At 44.8% G+C, this 19,674-nt stretch overlaps 3 protein-coding genes across 7 annotated transcripts in view; 1 reads left to right on the top strand and 2 right to left on the bottom strand.

The window, feature by feature from the left end:
• The window catches only part of syt7b (synaptotagmin VIIb), an 80,089-nt gene extending 76,418 nt beyond the window's left edge, over positions 1 to 3,671 (bottom strand). Inside the window, exon 1 of one of the 3 annotated variants that reach the window (XM_028955665.1) lies at positions 3,296 to 3,671. In XM_028955665.1, the coding sequence (XP_028811498.1) occupies positions 3,296 to 3,329 (34 nt within the window). In that variant the 5' untranslated portion in view covers positions 3,330 to 3,671. The remainder of the gene's footprint in view (positions 1 to 3,295) is intronic. The other 2 variants (XM_028955664.1, XM_028955666.1) reach the window with 2 other exon arrangements.
• A 4,371-nt stretch (positions 3,672 to 8,042) lies between these two features.
• Positions 8,043 to 17,380, bottom strand: slc25a22b (solute carrier family 25 member 22b). Of its 2 annotated transcripts, none has more exons than XM_028955667.1 (12): positions 16,749 to 17,380; positions 15,364 to 15,467; positions 13,633 to 14,165; positions 13,379 to 13,504; positions 12,629 to 12,684; positions 12,467 to 12,557; positions 11,999 to 12,056; positions 11,621 to 11,681; positions 11,264 to 11,411; positions 10,228 to 10,382; positions 9,687 to 9,762; positions 8,043 to 9,585 (listed from the first exon to the last, which is right to left on the bottom strand). In XM_028955667.1, the coding sequence occupies exons 3-12, from the start codon at positions 13,650 to 13,652 to the stop codon at positions 9,363 to 9,365; spliced, it is 1,014 nt and encodes a 337-aa protein (XP_028811500.1). In that variant the 5' UTR covers positions 13,653 to 14,165; positions 15,364 to 15,467; positions 16,749 to 17,380; the 3' UTR covers positions 8,043 to 9,362. The 2 variants fall into 2 exon arrangements, with proteins under 2 accessions (XP_028811500.1, XP_028811501.1); XM_028955668.1 differs by lacking the exon at positions 16,749 to 17,380 and adding an exon at positions 16,632 to 16,658 and having other exon boundaries at positions 8,043 to 9,605.
• On the top strand, positions 16,790 to 17,854 carry rplp2b (ribosomal protein, large P2 b). 2 transcript variants are annotated; one of them, XM_028955670.1, is made up of 5 exons: positions 16,790 to 16,875; positions 17,114 to 17,238; positions 17,317 to 17,365; positions 17,462 to 17,560; positions 17,732 to 17,854. In XM_028955670.1, exons 2-5 carry the CDS (start codon positions 17,116 to 17,118, stop codon positions 17,806 to 17,808), a joined length of 348 nt encoding a protein of 115 aa, XP_028811503.1. In that variant the 5' UTR covers positions 16,790 to 16,875; positions 17,114 to 17,115; the 3' UTR covers positions 17,809 to 17,854. The 2 variants fall into 2 exon arrangements, with proteins under 2 accessions (XP_028811503.1, XP_028811502.1); XM_028955669.1 differs by having other exon boundaries at positions 17,114 to 17,365.
• The last annotated feature ends 1,820 nt before the right edge of the window (positions 17,855 to 19,674 follow it).

The following is a 19,674-nucleotide window of genomic DNA, read 5'->3' as shown; positions in this document are numbered from 1 at the left end:
GTTTCCACTGTAAGGTCCTATATGGTAGTAGCCTAGTGGGTAACACACTCGCCTATGAACCAGAAGACCCAGGTTCAAACCCCACTTACTACCATTGTGTCCCTGAGCAAGACACTTAACCCTAAGTTGCTCCAGGGAGACTGTCCCTGTAACTACTGATTGTGAGTCGCTCTTGCATATGATAAATGCTGTGGGGCTTCCTATCCTCATTCCTCCAGGCCGACACCTCGGCTTTGACTGAGTAGCAGGAGAAGTAGGCAGTCGTAGACACGCGCCACACGTCTAACAAATCACGACTGTAAACACGGAAATGTGGCAGAACTTGGTGCCCGAGTGCCCTCAGGCTGAGGGGCTCTTCACGGGCAATGCATGAATGAATAAATCGAGAGTAAAACTCTCTTCATGGCAACAGAGTTGAATAACATCCTAAATTGCCCTTTTTCAGAAGCAACTTCCTGAATCATCGCAGTGCATTATTACGCTCTTTTTAAATCTCTCTGTGGCTGTTCTGTTTTACGCGGCCATAAAACGCTTTTATGTCGTCGTCCCCCCTAAATGTTAGCGCCTGATAGCCTGTGGATTTACGCGGCGCGACGTATCAAAGCTCATTATGGCTTAAGACAACACATTCGCCACCGTTCATTCATCTCCCCGTCTCCCGTGTGCGATTGCGAAATTGTGCCCTTTAAAACATTTAACTCTTCTGAGCTCGGGAAAACGGGTCTTGATGACCTGCCGATTGCTGATGCGCAATCGCGCCCGCACCATGTTCTGACCAGCCACTCAGGAGGACTGCCTGGGGCATCTAATATATTACAGATGACCTCACTCTTTTAGATGGCTGCGCATGAGTTGGGGATTACTCACCCACTGTCATATCCCTTTGACTTATGTGTCTTCATGGCGAGTGACACATTGCGCAGATTCTGCTGACGCCCGTTATGCAATGGGCAGCGAAGCGCTTCCCGCTTGCATTAATTTGGCCAGTAATTGGCTGAACCGGGGTGCAGCGTACTTGGGCTGGAATCAAAGGAATTTTCCATCTCTCCAGGAGCCAAGGTGCAAATGTTGCTTTGTATGGAGGGTTAGAAGTCGTCGTAAATGTCTTGGGTTGCCGCAGAGAACAGATCCCCGAAGTCTGTGCATGTATAATCAGATTAAGGTGAGATCAAAATCCGTTAATATAGCACAAGATTTCAGGGACACTCCCATGCAAAAGGGAAAAAGCAAAATCCATTCACCAGAATAAAGCAGGGATTGTGTCAAACTTGCCGTGCCTACAGCAAAGCTTATGCAAAAACATTCAATTGTGTGAGTCCCTGCAAAATATTAGAGTGCCTGGGGTTCAACGTCAAGGTTACATTGTACATTATGGACTAGTGAGTGGCGATTTTACTGAAGCAGGGACCATCTACAAACTACTGAACAATGTGAAAAACGTTTACTAACGTTGCATGTTCAAGAGGCAGCTTGACTGCATAGGTCAACCCCAAGCCATAAAGGGAAAGCTACAGACTGATACTCTGAGATATTTACTTTGACTGTTGCATCGGCACAGAAGTCAAATCGACATTAAAAGTCTGGGAACCATGTCTGGTCTAGTTTGATGTCTTGGCCCATGTAATGAGAGCCATCAGTCAGCACGAAACCATGTCTGAAGCATCTCCCCACTGACACCCTAGCCATGACGACAGCATTACAGTGGGTTTGAGGAGTCCCGTTATCCGCTAACATTTACAGATGGACACGGTAACCCTGGCGATTAGGCGGAATCCTCGTGTCGTGTGTGTGTGTGTGTGTGTGTGTGTGTGGGGGGGGGGGGGGGTCGATAATCGATACGTCGTTCTGTTAACCCCCCCCCCCCACACACACACACACGCCGCGCGACACCTTGAGATGCGCCGGGAATTCACAAGGAGGAGCGCACGTGCGCAGGGAAGCACCGGCATGCGCCCAGGGGTGGGGGCGGGGGGGGCGGTCGGTCGTGTGGGCGCGTCACGGCCACGTCTCATGCATGTTGTTCCCGGTGCATTTTCCATCACCGTCCACCAGCTTATTACAACCAGTCCACGTGTGCGCGTAACCTCGAACCGTCCCGCACGCTGCGTTCATATTAATGAGCCGTGTCAACACACCGTATGGAAATGAGCGACTGTCGTCGTTTGGGACTCTATTATCGACGTCGCACTATTAATAGACGCTCGCTGTGTTAAAAATAGCCCGGATTCCGGACTCTTGTTGCATGGCCGACCGTGGCACGGAAAATGTCGCAGCAGTCGCCCTGTCCCCGCCACGAGGCACGGGAGGGAGGCGAGCGTGGCGGCCAGCCAGTGGTCACCGATTTTACCCTTTACATCCTACACCTCCACCTGTAGGCTAGTCCTCCCCTGGCTCGTCCTCTCCGGGCGTTCTTGTGCAGACACGGTGTTGCCAGGTGTGCGCGAATTTCCACAATTCAATAGGTCTCCCCTTACCCTCCAGTATTTGAGATGCCATGTATTCCTTCACCATTTCCACTGTTGTAGAATATGCATGCTGGTATGGGACATTAAAATAAATTCGGCCCTTTTTCCACAATTTATTTCGCAGCTAATTGCAACAGGCATATATTTAATTTGACTAATAAACATTTTTTTCGTACATTTAACTCGCATCGTGAACAATTCACGCATCAACAGTTGAAAAGTAACCGAATTGACGGGGTACAAAAGGCGAACCTGGCAACCCCACCTGATTGCGCTGAACGGCAGCGCAAGGTGATGGGAGATTTTCCAAATTTACGCACGCCCGCTCCGTCGTTCGCTCGTCTCTGCGCACCCTGCACATTTAATAAACGAATCGGTAAACGCATGCAACATATTGACTAAAGGAAATAAATAAAACGCGAGCTTTCCAGGTAATAAAAGGCCATTAACGCGTGGCCATTAACGGCTACGGTGGCGCAAAATGACCTTGCGTCCCCCCGACAGTTGGAGGCCCGAAGTCGAGTCGGGACGAGTGGAAAGTCGCTTTGTTCCATTTTCGAAGGAACAACAAGTGAACCGGGGGGGGGGGGGGGGGGGGGGGGGGCAACTGGACCCGACAGAGCCGCGTTCGGCAACGGCGGTGGGGTCGCCGCAGACACGCGGAGGATCCCGAGCTGGTCCCGTTATTCCCTCGCGGCCAGTGGGGACAGCCGCCGGGAAGACGCGCGTCGTCCAGACGAGTCGTTAGAAATGGGTGTGAACCCCGAAAAACACACACACACACACACACACACACACATGCAAGAGTGGGGAAACAAAGTGGCGCGCACCTTTGCTGTCCTCGTCCTCTCGATTCAAATGCATGACTGTCTACTTTCTCCTCCTTTCCCCGCCCTCGTAATCTTCACAAACTCCAAATTCCAAAGCGCGCTCCTCTCTCTTCTTCTTCTTTTTTTTTGTGTTGTTTGGCGGTAGTTTCATCCACCGCGCGTCGCGATGCGTCTCGGCGCCTGGGCGTCTTCTTCAACCAGTGTTCCTCCCAGGCAGGTAGTCACTTCCACTCTCCTCCTCCTCCTTTTCCTCCTCCTCCTCCTCCTCTTCTTCTTCTTCCAGCTCCCTCCCTCCGTCCTTCCTTCCCTCCCTCACTCGCTCTCGCCCTCTTTTGCCGATCCGACGTTCGTGGCTGGTCTCGGGTGAGGGGGATCGTGGGGAAAAGTGCTTCCCGGCGCCTGATCTCCGGCTTACGTGCGACCCATTTTATTCGTCGCGCCGCCGCCGCCACCACCACCACCACCCTGCCCGCCTCCCCGCCGCACGTACCCGATCCCGGCGGCACCGCGTCCCTTTGATCAGCCTGCGACGGATCTTCTCGTCTGGTTCTCGTTAGATTCTCACCACTGCGGTCTGCTGGTCACCCACCTGCTGAGGAAGACTTTTCATTCACCAGATCGTGGGGACAGTCATCATATGGGCATTTCATATTTCCAATATGTTCAGTATTACACCTAGCTGGGGTATTAGATATGGATCTTATTACATTATGCTCGCTTAGACTCATAAATTGATCAGTCTGGTCACAGCCAGTGGGCTGTCATATACAACCAGACTTAAATATCGTGCCTATAAATATGATTTCCCCCCTCCCACCTACATTTGCATGTCTTGCAGTTCCACACACTTTTTTTTTATCAATTTGAACTAAAGTAATAATATCAGCCTTTCATTAATATTGATTTAGTAATGGATAGTTGTCTCTCCTCCCCAAGGACTTAAAAGTGCAGCCAAGGACAGCAACATTTTCGTCTTGTTTTCTTCCTATCTTGAACGTCTGGACCTCAAGTGTTGCGTTCCAGTGGCTAATAGCACCTCCCCGAGACGGGAGCCGATAGATGGGCCTTATAGCATTTGGCTCCGTGCCGCAGCCCGTCTCTCTGGATGCATTTAGCTGGCTGATATCATTTTCTTCCCAATCAAGATGTCTTTCTGTCTGATCTTTCTTTTCGCTCGCTTTTGTTTTGCTCCATTTCTAAATCGAGGACCTTTGTGATGTACGTTCGCACGATCGTTTCTCTGTGGATGTAAGCTCCCTCTTTCTATTTGCTGAATATTCATCGGCCTGCCTCACCGTTGCCTCTGAGCGCAAGTCAACAAGCGGCCTTTCATCTTCCTCTGTCTTCCTGGCTGTTTCCTGAGCCCTGATCTGGCCACCCACCAGCTCGAACCTACATCTCACGCTTACGACGGAGCCGTATATCAGTGGCGTTTCAGTGTGAGCGGAATATTGTCGGATTGAAAGACGCTCGCCATGGTTACGTGGTAAATTGATAAATCTGAGATCAGCGCCTCTCTCTCTCTCTCTCTCTCTGTCTCTCTCTCTCGTTCGCTCGGTTTTTGCCTCTTAGTTTCAAAGCGCCGTCTTTGGCATCACATGAAAGATCGTCTCCGTGAGCAAAACAGAATAACGAAGCCACAAGTGAGTGAAGTGGCTTGTACGTGGCCTGGGCGAGAGGAGGCGTATCAGACTGGTGTCAGCAGCCCTGCCGATCTGCAGCCCCACCGCTGGATGATTTCGTCTCAGAACAATAAGCAGCACCACAGCAAAGACATCTTGGTGAACGTGAAAGTGAAGTGATTGTCCAGTTGTTGTATTAATGTCCTTTAAAAAAAAACAAATGGAATCATTGATTTTGAAAAGGAACAGACAAAAGTAATTGCAAAAGCTCCTGGGAATCGGGCAAGAGTCTTGGCAAGGATGCTTGAAAATGAGATGAACAGAGCAACCTAACGAGAGGTGAGAAAAGCAATGATCGTGATGAAATTGACCGGAAGGTTCTGATGAATGTTTTGTGCCACGGGTCCCGGCTCTGGCCGTGGAGGAAGGTCTCTGGAGATTCCGTGGCTCCTGAAGTTATGTTCATCAGGCCTAATGCTTGGGCTTCCAAGGGTGACGATCAATACCGAAAACAAACCACATTTCCAAGGTTGAGGCGGGGTTAGGCTGAAGGGGTCTAGGGGCCTTGGTGCAAGTGTCCAGAGGATGTTAGGAGGTTCCCCCAATATTATTTGAATTTTGATAAAGCACGATCTAAGCCAAACAAATTATTGTTCGCCTGATCATGTTTGGGTGCAACTGCACCGCTATTCGTTCTGTACACTAGCTGAGCTGTGAACTGATGAGAATCTGGTTAGAGGCTTCAGCTACAGAAGCGTGATCTTCAAAAGGTCCTTGAACATGAAGTGAAAGATGATAATCATCTTCCTCAGCCTCCCCAGGAAAACACAGCCAAATCTAATAGAAAAAAATGAACTAAGCGGCTAAATACGGGCAACAGATAAAACCTTTTATGGATATTATGCCAACGTGCAGCTTGAACAGAGTTTGTTGTCGAGAAGAGCACAGTTTATGTACAGAACGTGGAGACGCCAGGTTCCACTTTCAGAAGCAAAGAATGCTCCTCATCCATCTGAAACCCTTCTACAACAGAGAACATTCAAGGTAGCCACGGATATCCCCCGATGCCTGCGTCCCAGCACACCCGTCCCAGTTTCAGGCTGTCGGGGGGAATCGCAAGGAAGCTGGAGCCAGTCGTTCATGATCAAACCCACGTGAGTACTTTTCCCCCCAGTAAGGACCAGCTGACATTTCACGCAGATAAACTCAAGGCGCGCCGGAGGCGTCCTCACACCACCCTGAATTCTGGGGGCTGTCCAGGTAGTGCTGCACTGCACGATTGCCATTCCGGACCCTGAACTGAACCAAATGGATGCAGGAATGGCCCCATGCCTGAGAAGCCTATTCCGTGCCCAGCGTGTTTAATAGGCTCTGGTATCTAGTTGTGCCCCCTCCAGATACAATCACTTTTTTTTTTTCCTTCAATCAATGGATTCATTCTCTTGGCCTGATTTGCCTGACTGGTTTCCAGCGTGATTGAGTCTGAAGGTCTCCATCTCACCTTCTCTTCATCGTGCTGGATGCTCTTGCGCCCATTCTCTTAAATTTGTCGCTTCCTAACCCACATTTCCATGTAATTTGCATGGAATGCTTTGCTTACGTTCACTTTGATTTCATTTGGTTTTGAATTACAGTCCTTACATCCCTAAATCCAATCCATGGGCACCAGAAAATAATGTGATTTTTCAGTCTTGATTATATGACATCTGTAAGCTTGATATGGTCATAGGTCTGTATCAATCAGTTATTTAAATAATACACACACAATGCCATGATATGACATAAAAATGTATAGTCCTCCTTGGATCGAGCATTTTAAGCATCATCTATGCTAGAAAAATCATGTAGAAATCTTCCGTAACAACACCATCGCGTACTGAAGATTAATATCACAGAGCTGTTGCCATAGTATAGGAAAATGGAGAAATTGGTTCTGCTGCTAGGAAGAGGCAGTGCCAGCCAATGCAAGTTCCCCCGATTCATGATATAATTATAGAAATGCTAAATAAATAAATATGGACGGTCCACGCTTCACAGCACTGGCAGTTTCCTGAATGAATGTCATAATGCTGCCCTCTACTGGCCAGAGGCCGGCTTAACCCCTGAAGGCCTGCAGCAGTGGACACCAGTACGATTCACTGAAATTGCTGCCATTTCTATGGACATATCTACGGTTAATCTACGGTTTTAATGGTTGTCTCCACCATGCATATTTGCTTATCTATTTGTTTGTTTCGAGTTAGCGTGCAATAGTATGAATTCATGGTTCAGAAATCCCTATAACGTACTCATAATTACATACGTGCAGGCATACACGCATACATCATGCACTGACACTTTATATTATGCACATTCACTTTATGCAATTTAGCCTTCTGTGATTTATTTATTGCTGCAGCACCACTTTGTCTTCTATGTCTTCTGTGTATCATGTCACATGTCACAGGGAGGGGTTTTCAAGTAAGAATTTCATTGTGCTCTGTACGCTGTACTTTGTACATATGACAATAAACTTCAACCTTCAACCTTCATACACAGATATATACATGACCCTGGCTTCTAAAATAAACCACAATACCTAATGATGTCTGTGTCTTACGTTCTCCTTGAACGGAAATATTTTTGCTTGGATTATACCTTTCTTAACTTTTTTACTACATTTTTACGTATTACTTATTCTTTTAATTCAGTTTTTTATAAATATTAATTTAACTTTGCACAGTCAAAACAGAGTGGTTCAGGATGCATTTCACTGCGTGTTGTACTGCTATAACTATGCACGTGACAAATAAAAAAATAAGTCTTGAATCTTGTATAATAACATATTTTTTGTTCACGAGACTGTGACCCACATCTTAATTCTGAGTACACACTAGACAGCGAAGGATCTCATTCTAGATGAGAAGGTGCAATTGAATATCTTGCATTGCTAAAGGTAGTTATTTCGTATACAACTATTTCAAACATCCATCAGATTTGGCAAATCTGTGGATCTACAGCCTTGTTGCCCTGGTTACCACTGTCCAAAGGGCTGCATATAGTCCCCTGAGAGTGGTTACTGTAGAAAACCATGAATTCCTATCACCAACTGTGCATGGGAGACAAGGAGTAAAAAAAACAAGCTGTTGATTTTGATAAGATTTTTAATCATTTTTTATTTGTATATTTAATATTTTCACATTAAGTTTATATTCATGCCCACATGACTCAAAACATTATACATATAAACATATAAAATCGATTTCTAGATCTTGGCTTGTTTTCAGACGCCCAAAGTGCAGTACTATCCCCAAAAGAGTTTTCTGTGTTTGACTCTGGGCTTACTTGCATTGGAATAAGATATTAAAGTGTACATGTGTATTTTTTGTATAAGAAAGAGTGAGAAATGTTAAATAACTGAAGCAATAATAAAAATTAAGTCCAAGGTCTATATTTATGCAAATTCTTATATATGCAATATATATTTAACATTTGTCCATGATAATTAAATATGCTAATTGGTTATGTATATGCTCTGTTCCCTATTGTCATCATCAAAAGCCATTTCATGAGATGCTCATTACCATGAGTGAATGAAAAGAAAATGTTCAACATAAACCTTCAGGACTTTTGGAAACCATCGTCTTAATGTGGTGGAGAGAAAACAAGAGTGTCAAATGCTGCCATCACAGCAAAAGCTTCCTGCTTTGGAGAGACTCAAATGTTACTTGTTTTGTTGTTGTTTTCACATGCCAGTAATTTGAAGAAGCAAGCAACTGTCTTTATGAACAAATAATACTAAAAAATGTGCTGCAAATAGGCCTGCTAATGTCACCTCCAGCCAACCTAGATAGAAACATAAATCTGCAGCAGGTAGTTAGGTTCTTCATTGTTGTACTCACTTTGGCAAATTTTGTCAACAAATCAATATTACAGATTTTCCATACACCCTAAACACATTCTCAGAATAATATATAAATTATTGGAAGACCTTTCCTTGCAAACCACCCCACGTCCCCTAACCCCCAGGCATAGCTGTAATATTGCACTATTGTATTGTACCATTCAGGCTTCGAACACATTAGCGACTACACTGGAGATGATTAATGGTCAGTGTGAAGTGAACAACACAGGTAAAGCATGGAGACTAGCAGCTGTTGCACATTGAAACATTGAGCAAAGGAGTGAACAGAGTTTATGCAATAAAAACTGTATTTAATCTACCTTTAAAGTTATACTTTAAAATCTTACTTTGCTGTAGATAAATACATGTGTAATGGCTGGTGCCAAAAACAATCAGAGATACAATAGGGCAAAATCACACCATAAAGTACAACTATGAAACAATTCTTAAAAGTAAAATGTTTCTAAATCAACCAATTCAGTTCAAAGGCACTGTTTCTGTTGCAATCACCAAGAAAATCACCAAGTCTCTGTTCTATAGTCTGAATAGTCTGACTACTATTTCAATGGATTAAAATAATAAAACATAATATACTATTTTCACAATAGAATCTGTAGGTATGCATATACAGTATGTACATGAAGGATGTGGTCAATTGTTCCATTAAGGCAAGTGGCTGACAATGAACTCTCCTACACCCAGGAAGTACACCACCTGAGCGATGCCGAAGAGCGGGGCAATGACCAGGGCGCGACAGTAGGCTCCTTTCAAGAATGCCGAGGGACCTTCATTCCGCAAGATTTTCCTGAGTGTCACAGGAACACACATTAAATAAGAGCACAGCATTCAAGATGGGCCATAAGATATGATATTTATATTTGATCACCTGATACAGTCTGCCACTCCGGTGTACGTGTCTTCCTGACATCCACGAGTCAGAGACTGCAGGCGGGTTTTGATGACTGCCAAGCAAGAAGAATCTGCTTAGAGGCTGACTGTGTCATTTAGACAAAGAAAGATCTTCATTTGACATTTATATCAACGTGTAAGACATGTTATCGAATAATATTTCAGATTTTAATGTCTGTTCATTTTATGTCTTTGCCTTTTAACACCCTTCAGAATCTATTTACATATATTTATGTAGCTGGTGCTGTTACCCAGAGAGACTTCCATTCTCAGTCTCTCTGGATAAATTCATGGTTAGGTGTGTCACTCAAAATTATTTGCATTCGTGCTTTTATGTTTGATAATCGTAGATAAGCCTGTGTAAAGTTTTGTGTTACGCGCTTTGTATACTCTTATAGGCCTTAATAAACTCCACATCTAGTCTTACTTTGCTTTCTAGTTGTGTTGATGCAACAGTTACATTACGTTTCCTGCTTGTGTTGTGTCTCTAGCCCAGTATTTGGGGGGCTGCTACACACCGTCCACAGGGTTGACAGCCACCGCAGCGGTGCTTCCTGCAATGCAACCAGAGACGAAGGAGACGTAAAATGGACCAGGTCCCTCAGACCCTCCACAGCCCCAACTGTTCAGATTGGCAAATAAAGGGAAGTAGATAATAGAGAAGGGCACATCCCTGTGAAAGAAAGGAACAAAGAAGCAGTGGCTGTCAGAAGATTCACATGCCTGTTCATTTGATGCCAAATCAACATAAGAACATTAAAACATTGGAATGGACCGGCCCAAAGTCCAATAGAATATTAGTGAAAGTGAAAGTGAAGTGATTGTCACACGTGATACACAGCAGCACAGCACACAGTGCACACAGTGAAATTTGTCCTCTGCATTTAACCCATCACCCTGAGTGAGCAGTGGGCAGCCATGAAAAGCGCCCGGGGAGCAGTGTGTGGGGACGGTGCTTTGCTCAGTGGCACCTCAGTGGTACCTTAGCAGATCGGGATTCGAACCAGCAACCTTCTGATTACGGGGCCGCTTCCTTAACCACTAGGCCACCACTGCCCCGTAGTGAGGTGACATGAAGAGGTCTAATAGATTTTGAACAATTTTGCAAGAAAGAGTTGGCAAATATCAAAAAGTCAAGAAGTGCCATGCTGCCTCCTAGCAAAAATGACTGAATGCTGTAATTAAAATATTAGTTTAGCATTAGTTTGAGGGTAGATTTGTTTTCAAATTAATATTGTACAGGTTGTATAGGTCACATAAAAGGTAGTAACCTTTTAAAAAGATTTATTGTGGTCTCTTAATCTGGCATTTTAACAGGGAGTGTGCAATTGTTTCATATCGACAGCAATTCTATGTTTTAAATGTGCTTCCAAATGTGCCTTTACTTTTACATAATATGGCAAGACTGTGTATATTCATGCATGTGGCAGTCTAAATGAGAAATGGAATTGCCAACATTCCTTTATTATACCTTGCAAGAGACGTGTTATAATAAAGGACAGCGGTGAAAGGGTAGAGTGAAGGTCGGCCCACTGCTCTGTGTGGGATCAGTACCTCAGCAGCGTGGCTCCCAGGCCCTTGTAGAGCCCAGCAATTCCCCTCCTCTTCAGCAGTTCTCTGCTGAGCTGCAGCGCAGTGGGGGGCTTCCGTTTCACGTGGTCCCCCAGGGGCCCGCCCGCCCCGGCCATCTTCCTCTGGGCTTCTGCAGGAACGAGAGCACCGTTATTCTCATAATACAACACACCCTTGATTCTGAAGGGCAACAGGTTTCATACATTTATTGGTACAGTAGTGGCAGACAGTGAGTATTGGTCATGTATAACTTATTATCTTTGTTTTGTTGGTGGGGGGCATCAATCAGTGTTACTGGGGTCATAAATCAATGGTGACCCGGTTTCAGTTCAGTCTCACCTATCCGGCCTGCATCCTGCAGCTGAATCTTCAGCATTTCCATTGGTGTAGTGATAATAACCTGCAACCAGAGTGAAAGGTAACAGCATAGCACACGGTGCACACAACGAAATTTAACCCATCATCCTTGGTGAGCAGTGAGCACCCAGTGGGGACAGTACAGTGGCACTTCGGTGGCTCGGGAATTGAACCTGCAACCTCTGTTATGAGTCCGCTTCCTTGCCTGCTGGGCCACCGCTGCCCCAGCTGATCCTCAACAAGCATCTTGTCGTTAATCACACAAGAAGCCAGACAGGCCCACTCTGATATTCAGAACTCATCTGCGGTTGCAGTGACAGCCGCGGGGAGGGGGGCTAAGAATACCCCGACTTTGCTCACCTGGCAGGTGCCAGCTCCGCAGCCTGCAAGCATCTCTCTGAACAGAGTCAGTTTCTGCCTGAGAGGAAGAGACAAGGGAGGTGTGTCAACGCGCTCTGTTCTATAAATACAACGGGCCTCGTGGGACACGCCCCTCTGGTGACTGTGCCGTAGACAGCAGATGCACAGATGCACATTTCACGTTGTTCCCATCAACACACGCTCGCGAGCAGACAGAAACGTGTTAATAATTAACTAGCTCGCTGAAAACCAAAGTCAATAATTCAGCAGCCTTGCTTTTAGTTGTCATGGAGACATACCCAGACTCAAAGGAATGTCCAATCAAATGCAACTTGTGTTTTGTGGGAAAAGAATCATCGGCCGCTCATTTCCAAAACACCACATTTCTCTGTCCGTCTCCATTACTTCCGGCATAAATGTGTTAACGAGAGGATGATCTGCTAATCGGACAATTGATCAGTCTCGTACTCATCCTGGGAAAGGTGATGCCTAAAGAAGTCATTGGCGGCCAGCTTTATGGCTTTTTCCGGAGTCACCAGGGTCAAGTTGACGGCGGCCCCTGGAAATCAGAGAAACACAAACCAGTCTCCATGCAGTCCAGCAAAGATACACACAGCATCAGCAAGCTACCTCTGTACATGCCGAAGATCCCATCAGAGCGTATGGTTCTGACAAGGCAGTCTGACCTGTAAGACATTCACAGACACATATGGATGTTTCCAAAAGCCATAAAACATTCATTGTAAGATTTTCAATTGTGGCCAATGCAAAGAATGTGTTATGAGCCAGATATTAATAAATGACATTTGTCTAGAAGTGTCTGAATTTTCACTTATTTTATTGGTTTGACATTCGCACACTGCCACTGTTTTTTGTGCCATCAACATGAATGAGAAATGTGATTTATTAATTTTATTTAATAAGTTGATTAATTTGAACTTCCATTCACTGTTGTCTGGAAGGGAGCAATATAAAACCCATAGGTCTTGAGCACCTAAATCACAATCTGGCATTTTCATGGTGCTTGCTAGTATATGACACAAAAGTACAGTAAAATATCACTGTTTTTTATTTAGGGCTTCTTATTTCTATCTGATGCATACACTGTGCTGTGAAACTGTTGATTATCTAACATAACCGAAAAATCCTGTCAAACATTGATCAAAAATGTATTTACCTTAACAATGACATAATGTGTCTAGAGAAAGAGAGTGTTCCCCTATACCACATTGTTGTCCATCTAGACCTTTGCTTATAGCAGATCATTCATTAGTTCAGAGAGTTGCACGAGACCAGCCCCCAGTTTTTCAAGCACATCTCTTGAGGTCAACAGTGTTTCTCAAATCAAATGGAATTATTGCCACTTTAACATGTACCCACATGCTTGTGTAGAGACGCGAGCCATTCTGTTGATTCTGGAGGCGAGTCTTGGCCAAGTCAATAGGAAACACACAGGTCACGCCAATCAGCCCAGCAACGCCCCCATTTATTAGTTTGGCTGGTAAACTAAGGCAGGCAGAGAGAGAGGTGGTGTTTACGAGTGCGAGACACAGCAAGGTGTGGACAGAAAAAAAATTGTTCCGACGTGTCGCATTGAATGGCACAAGAAAGAGGTACCTTCTAAATAACCTTACCTGATCTGCCTTTCTGCCATCAGTCTTCTCGTGCAGCGTCAGTCCGCCCCGACATGAGGTGCTGAGGTTCTTAAAAGAAGTACAACCTTTCCTACAATCCATCAAATGCAGTAGAAACTAGTACAAAAGCCTCCTAATGACTCTTACACTTCAGCGTCTTTTGTTGCTCAAAGATCAAATTAAGCAAGAATTAGGCAATCAGCAATAATCTGGGCAATTAGGCATTCGTTTTAAAAGTGGCAATTTACAGCTCTGTCCATGTCTCAGTCCCTTGGATATGAAGTCATGACTTCCAATTGGATGACTAAACACACTTAACACATGATGTTTCAGGTTAAAGGTGAAGAAAAAATACCAATTCTGTTTCTTACTAAGAATCCTGAGAGTCCTGTAAATTCAGTTGATTGTGCACTTTGTTGCTCCAACTCCAATCACGTCCCCCCACCCCGGTCCTCTCCTGCCTCGATTCACTTCATTCACTCCCACCTCTTCAAATGAGCTCAGCAGCGCACTGCAGGTGGGTTTCTATTACTCTGAGAGAGAGAGAGAGAGGGAGAGAGAGAGAAAGGTGTGTGTCTGTGTGTTGAATCGCAGCTGCGTGATGGTCCGTAAAATTGTGCGAGTGTACATGCAAGTGTGCGACTGTGCGTAAAATGTTGAGTGCGTGAGTGTGACAGAGAGAGCGAGATTGCCCTGTTAAAGCCGCATTGTTTTGTCCCAATGTTTTTTAAAATCAGATGTGTCCTGAGCGTGAATTTCTATTTTTGCTGTAGTCGTTTGTAATTCTAAGCACACACACTCTCTCTCTCTCTCTCTCTCTCTCACACACACACACACACACACACACACATTGTGTGTAAGCATCTCCTGGGCTTTGTAAAACTCTCCCTCTCCCAGGCTGCTCTGCTTTCTTGTACCTGCACTTTTGTAATAATACACCAGTGAACAAGGCTTTGTTCGCCACATAAATAGAGCTGTTGTGCAGTGTATATCAATGAGAGCATGGGAATTCGAGAGGATTCATACTGTAGTTCACTGAGGATGTAAAAGTTTATCATCAAATTGCATAATTTTACTGCAAATGTTTTGAGCAAAAGAGATTGCATATTTGAATGGAATTCTAAAAATAAATGAGAATATTTTAAAGTGTCGGCCTTATAAATGTGGTTATTATTTCTTGCCATATCACACAAATCAGTAAAAAAAAAAAAAAAAAAAAAACATTGATCAGCATGTTCTGGAATCAAGTTCTATCAGTAGATACTGTGGCAACTAATGTTTGCTGGCTTGTTTTACCCCCTTCTGCCTATGTGCAGTCTAAAGTTTCCTCAAAATACTTGAACACGATAGAGACGTAAGCCTGTAGGTAAAAATGAAAGGAAATACAGGGACGCCTTGTCTTCGTCCTGGCCTGCCGTTAATAGTGGAACTGTATCTGCTGGACAGTCACAGCTCATCCCAGCCTCTTCCCTATCACCCAACACCATCCAAACGCTCTGAGGTAAAATGCAGAATGTCTGACCTACTGCCTTTCTTTCCAATGAATGTTGTTTTTGAAATGCTTTTTTTAAAACTGATGTCAGCCTTTTCTTATCTGTGAGATTATTCATCACAAACAAGCCTGACCACAACCAAGATCATCTTACTCGCTACTTTTAGTGTAAGCGTAGTGTTTTACCCATGTGCCGCTGTGATTTTACATATGGCAGAATAATTCTATAGGCCTTCTACCTAATCGTCTGGACTCTTCTCTGTTCCAGCACCAAGGTGGTGGAATGAACTTCCTCTATAGATGTCCGAACAGCTGGGCGTCTTCATCTTTTGTAGCCTGGACCCTGGTGAACCAGTAGCAGAACATTTGCTATGTAAGTCACTCTGGACAAGGGCACCCGCCAAATGCTGAAAACGTGAAAGGTCATCAATGCTCAGAAAACTTTGTACATTATAATTGAACAGGCTGGACCCATATAGGTCAACTAAGTGCATTAACTTCCACCCAGTATATCCTGTACACTGACCACCACAATATAAGACGTGTGTAGCATTTAGTATTTGTATATATGTATACGCGTAATCTAATGCACAATCGGGGTACAACCAAAAACAGTCAATGCGGATTAATGTTGTTTTATGATTTCTCACTCCCTCACTATGCTTAACTGCTCAGTCCTGTTACCCAGGGTTACGGCTGCCGGAGTCCACCACACGGCGGGCACACACACCATTCCCTCACATCCATTTTAGAGTCAACAATCCAGCTAGTGTACATGCCTTTGGACGGCAGGAGGAAACCAGAAACCTGCAGCGACACGGGGAGAGCATGCAAACTCAACACACACAGGGTTCAAGCTGGGGTTCAAACTCACAACCGTAGAGGTCCGAGGCCACGTCACAAACCACTGCCCACTATACACTATTTTAAATTATTTTTAAGTTGTTTCTAAGTAGACCGTTTATCATATTTTAATTAACATATAAAATAATTGAATAAATCCAATTATCTGTTGACCTGTAAATGACGTCTTTGAAGTCTCTGTTGCATGAAAAACAATGTATATCTCGGCACGCACCTTGCGAATGAAATCCGGGGTTTTGCTGACCTCTGGTGGCAGTCTGCGTTAGCGCATAAAACTTTTCACTTTTTCATTAGACCCCGGCTGCTCTAAATTCAGATAATTCATGCACACGTGTGCATTTGCAGGGCGATTAAGTTTTAAGATTGTTATGCACAGAAAATATTTGAAAGTTCTGCCGGAATTTTTTGTAATGCGTACGTTTCTATCTGTTTTCTGTGTATTGGAACGACCGATATCTCTTACTTCTATCAATATCTTCTGTAGCGCTCTAACAAGCAAGAAGAAAGCAGATCTGTGTAACCTCTTGAGAATATTGTTAGAGCTCATGCTCTAATTCCAATAAACAAAGTAAAAAAAAAGATCTGTGGAATTTTTCTGGTTAAATTTAATTTAAATACGTTGAATTTATCATTAAAATGATACCTATTTCTGCCCCTCTTCCGCTCACTGCTGAACATTTTATGCGCCCCCCTTCCCTTCGATAAATTAATAACGCCCTCGGGTCACGCACACTCGGGTATTACGGGCGGGTGCTTTTACCCAATCAGACCGCGGCTCTGCGATAGGCCCCGCCCACCGACGTCTCTTCCGTTTGACGCGGACGTCGCGCCGCCTTTCCGCCCGCCCGAGTTCTGCCGTGAGCACGCCGTGGCCTCCTCTCTGTGAAGTGAGTGGTCAGATTTAATAAAATAAAAAAAGAAACCCCATTCTCCCTCTCCGCGCCCGGCTGGACGCGTGTCTGCGGCGTTGGCCCGAGCGTTCGAGGTCCGGCGTGGCTGCCCGGAGAGCCGTTTTGTTTCCTCCGGTCCGGCGCTAGTGTTAGCTAATGCTAGCTTAGCGCCACGCGTGTCTGGCGTGGTTTGCGAAGTGTGAGCTGGTTTCTCATCGCTTGTTGTTCCTTGCAGAGATGCGTTACGTTGCTGCGTATTTGCTCGCTGCCCTCGCTGGCAAAGACAGCCCGCAGGCAGGCGACATCAAGAAGATCCTCGGCAGCGTCGGCATTGAGACCGACGACACTCGCATGGAGAAGGTGAGCCCACGTCTCGCTTTAGGAGACCTCCGATGGCTGTTCACGTTCATTGCCCAACACTCTTATTTGTCATCGCAGGTGATCTCCGAGCTCAGCGGCAAGAGTGTTGAGGATGTGATTGCCCAAGGTGAGATGACCAGGCCACGCGTTGGTGAACAGCTCATCTTAACAGCTCGAGTGGCCTTCTCCTCCTCACAGAACGTCTCTTTTTGTCCCATTCTAGGCTACAGTAAGCTGGCCAGCGTGCCCTCTGGCGGAGCCGTGGCTGTGGCCAGCTCTGCCGCCCCATCGGCCGGAGGAGCTGCGGCCCCCGCTGCTGCAGGTTGGTCGCCGTTTCTCACACTGCTGACTCCTGCCTGTGGGGTTTGAGATTAGAGTCGCCCTCAGATCATGGGTCCTTCACTATGTCAATCCATTTAGTCTTTGTGCACATGCGCTACTGAAATGTGGAGATGCGTTTGTCTCACTTAGTTTCACTTTGATTCCTTTGCAGCAGAGGAAAAGAAGGAAGAGAAGAAAGATGAGTCTGAAGAATCTGATGACGACATGGGATTTGGCCTGTTCGACTAAGCAGAATTCTTGGGACCAAGTTAATAAAAAAAATGCTCAAAAAATATTTGTGGGGGTGTTTCCTTTTTTTGCTGCAGAAGGGATCGTGGCTGTATTTGATCAGTGAGCTAATTTTCCTGAAAAGCGTGTGTGCGGCGACATGTTAACTCCCTCCTTTAAGGCCTAAAATCTAGTTGAGTAAAATGTTTTATATTACACAAAACTAATAGACTAAAAAAATTATTAGTGTTTGGTTGTAAGTTAGAAACTTCTCAGACATCCCATCAATCCAACATCAATATAGATACAAATGAAACATTTTGTTAGGAAAGCACCCTTAGTGTTCAGTTTTGCTGTGTGTTGAGAAGGAAGAAGTAGTGCCATCTTGTGGACCAATTTAAAAACTCCATAATGAACTTTAAAAATTAAAGAATGCATTAATTTACATTAAGTTACATAGAGGTTCACATAGAGATCAAATAAGTTATTCTAAGGAGCTGAGAACAATAATGGAATTTTTTTAAGAAGTTAATATCTGGGATTTCTCCTTATAATAGGCGGCAGTGGGGGCCTAGCAGGTAAGGAAGAGGACTGATGATCAAATCCCGAGGTGCTGACCCTACGCACTCCTTCATGGGTGCCTGACATGGCTCCCCACTGCTCCGTCAGGGGATTTGTTAAATGCAGAGACCACATGTATGCTGTGCTACGTCACACTTGATCCCTTTCATTTGAAAAAGTGAACTGACCATGAAGTTACTTTATAATACTTTAGTAAGAAAGGTATTATATCAACTTGTAAAAGCTTAAGTTCTTGTCCCTTCAACGTTTGTTGCACAACCTGTGTGTATTTGTTGTAGACCATGTACACCCCTTTATTGTAGAAGTATTCTATGTAAGACAGAGACCCGACATACTTGGATGTGTTGAATACTGTGTCCAATATTTCAGGATAACTAATTGGTCTCCCAAGTTCCCCAGACCTCAATCTGTGTGATGTAGGAATGGTGTAGTACAGTGCCAAGATGGGACATTCCCAGATTGAGTCATTAGGTACATGTACCAGTAAGGCTTAAGAAATTTACTGCAGTCTTACTTTGGACAAACTTCTAAATCTCTGCCTATTGTTTTATTATCAGCACATTTATAAATATATGTGTATTACATGTAATTATTACTCAAAATCTATGCCTTTACATTTATGACATTTATCAAACGCCCTTATCCAGAGCAACTTACAATCAGTAGTTCAGGGCCAGCCCCCCTTGAGGCACTCAGGGTTAAGTGTCTTGCTTTGGAACACAATAGTAGTAAGTGGGGTTTGGCATGTTAGATTTGCATAAAGGCAGTTTGAAATCATTATCGGTCCCTTTACAGCTCTTATAGTCTGGTCCTAGTATTTGCTGTAACATTTGAAATGTATCAACACATTCTGGGGCCATGGTGGCCAACCGGGTAAGGAAGCGGTCCCATAACAGGAAGGTTGTCGGTTTAAACCATTCACACACTGCTCCACGGGCACCTTTCATGGCTGCCCACTGCTCACTAAGGCCGATGGGTTAGATGCTGCCTGCTGTGCTGCAGTGTTTTTCACAATGACTATCGGTTCACTTTCATGGGGATTTTGTGCCCTTTGTGTTTGTCACATTGAAAGTGAAAGTCTGGCACGTTCGTAGTGGTTTTCACATTAATTTAGCCCAGGCCAGCTGTAGGTATCATTGTAAAGAGCTCCTCAGCGAGACCAGTTTCTCATCCAGTTTCAGAAGAAGCACAGGGAATCACTGAGGTGGGTACCTTTAATAGCACAGAGAGGTGCAGGAGGAAGATGGGCTGCTGAGGTCATCAGGTCCGTTGTACCCTTCATGGAACTCGTAGGGTTATCCCATT

This window comes from Denticeps clupeoides, chromosome 16 (assembly GCF_900700375.1).
Source record: "Denticeps clupeoides chromosome 16, fDenClu1.1, whole genome shotgun sequence".
In the NCBI taxonomy this organism is placed as follows: domain Eukaryota; kingdom Metazoa; phylum Chordata; class Actinopteri; order Clupeiformes; family Denticipitidae; genus Denticeps; species Denticeps clupeoides.
The sequence above is the reverse complement of the archived record's forward strand: the minus strand, read 5'-3'. Positions and strand labels throughout refer to the sequence as shown.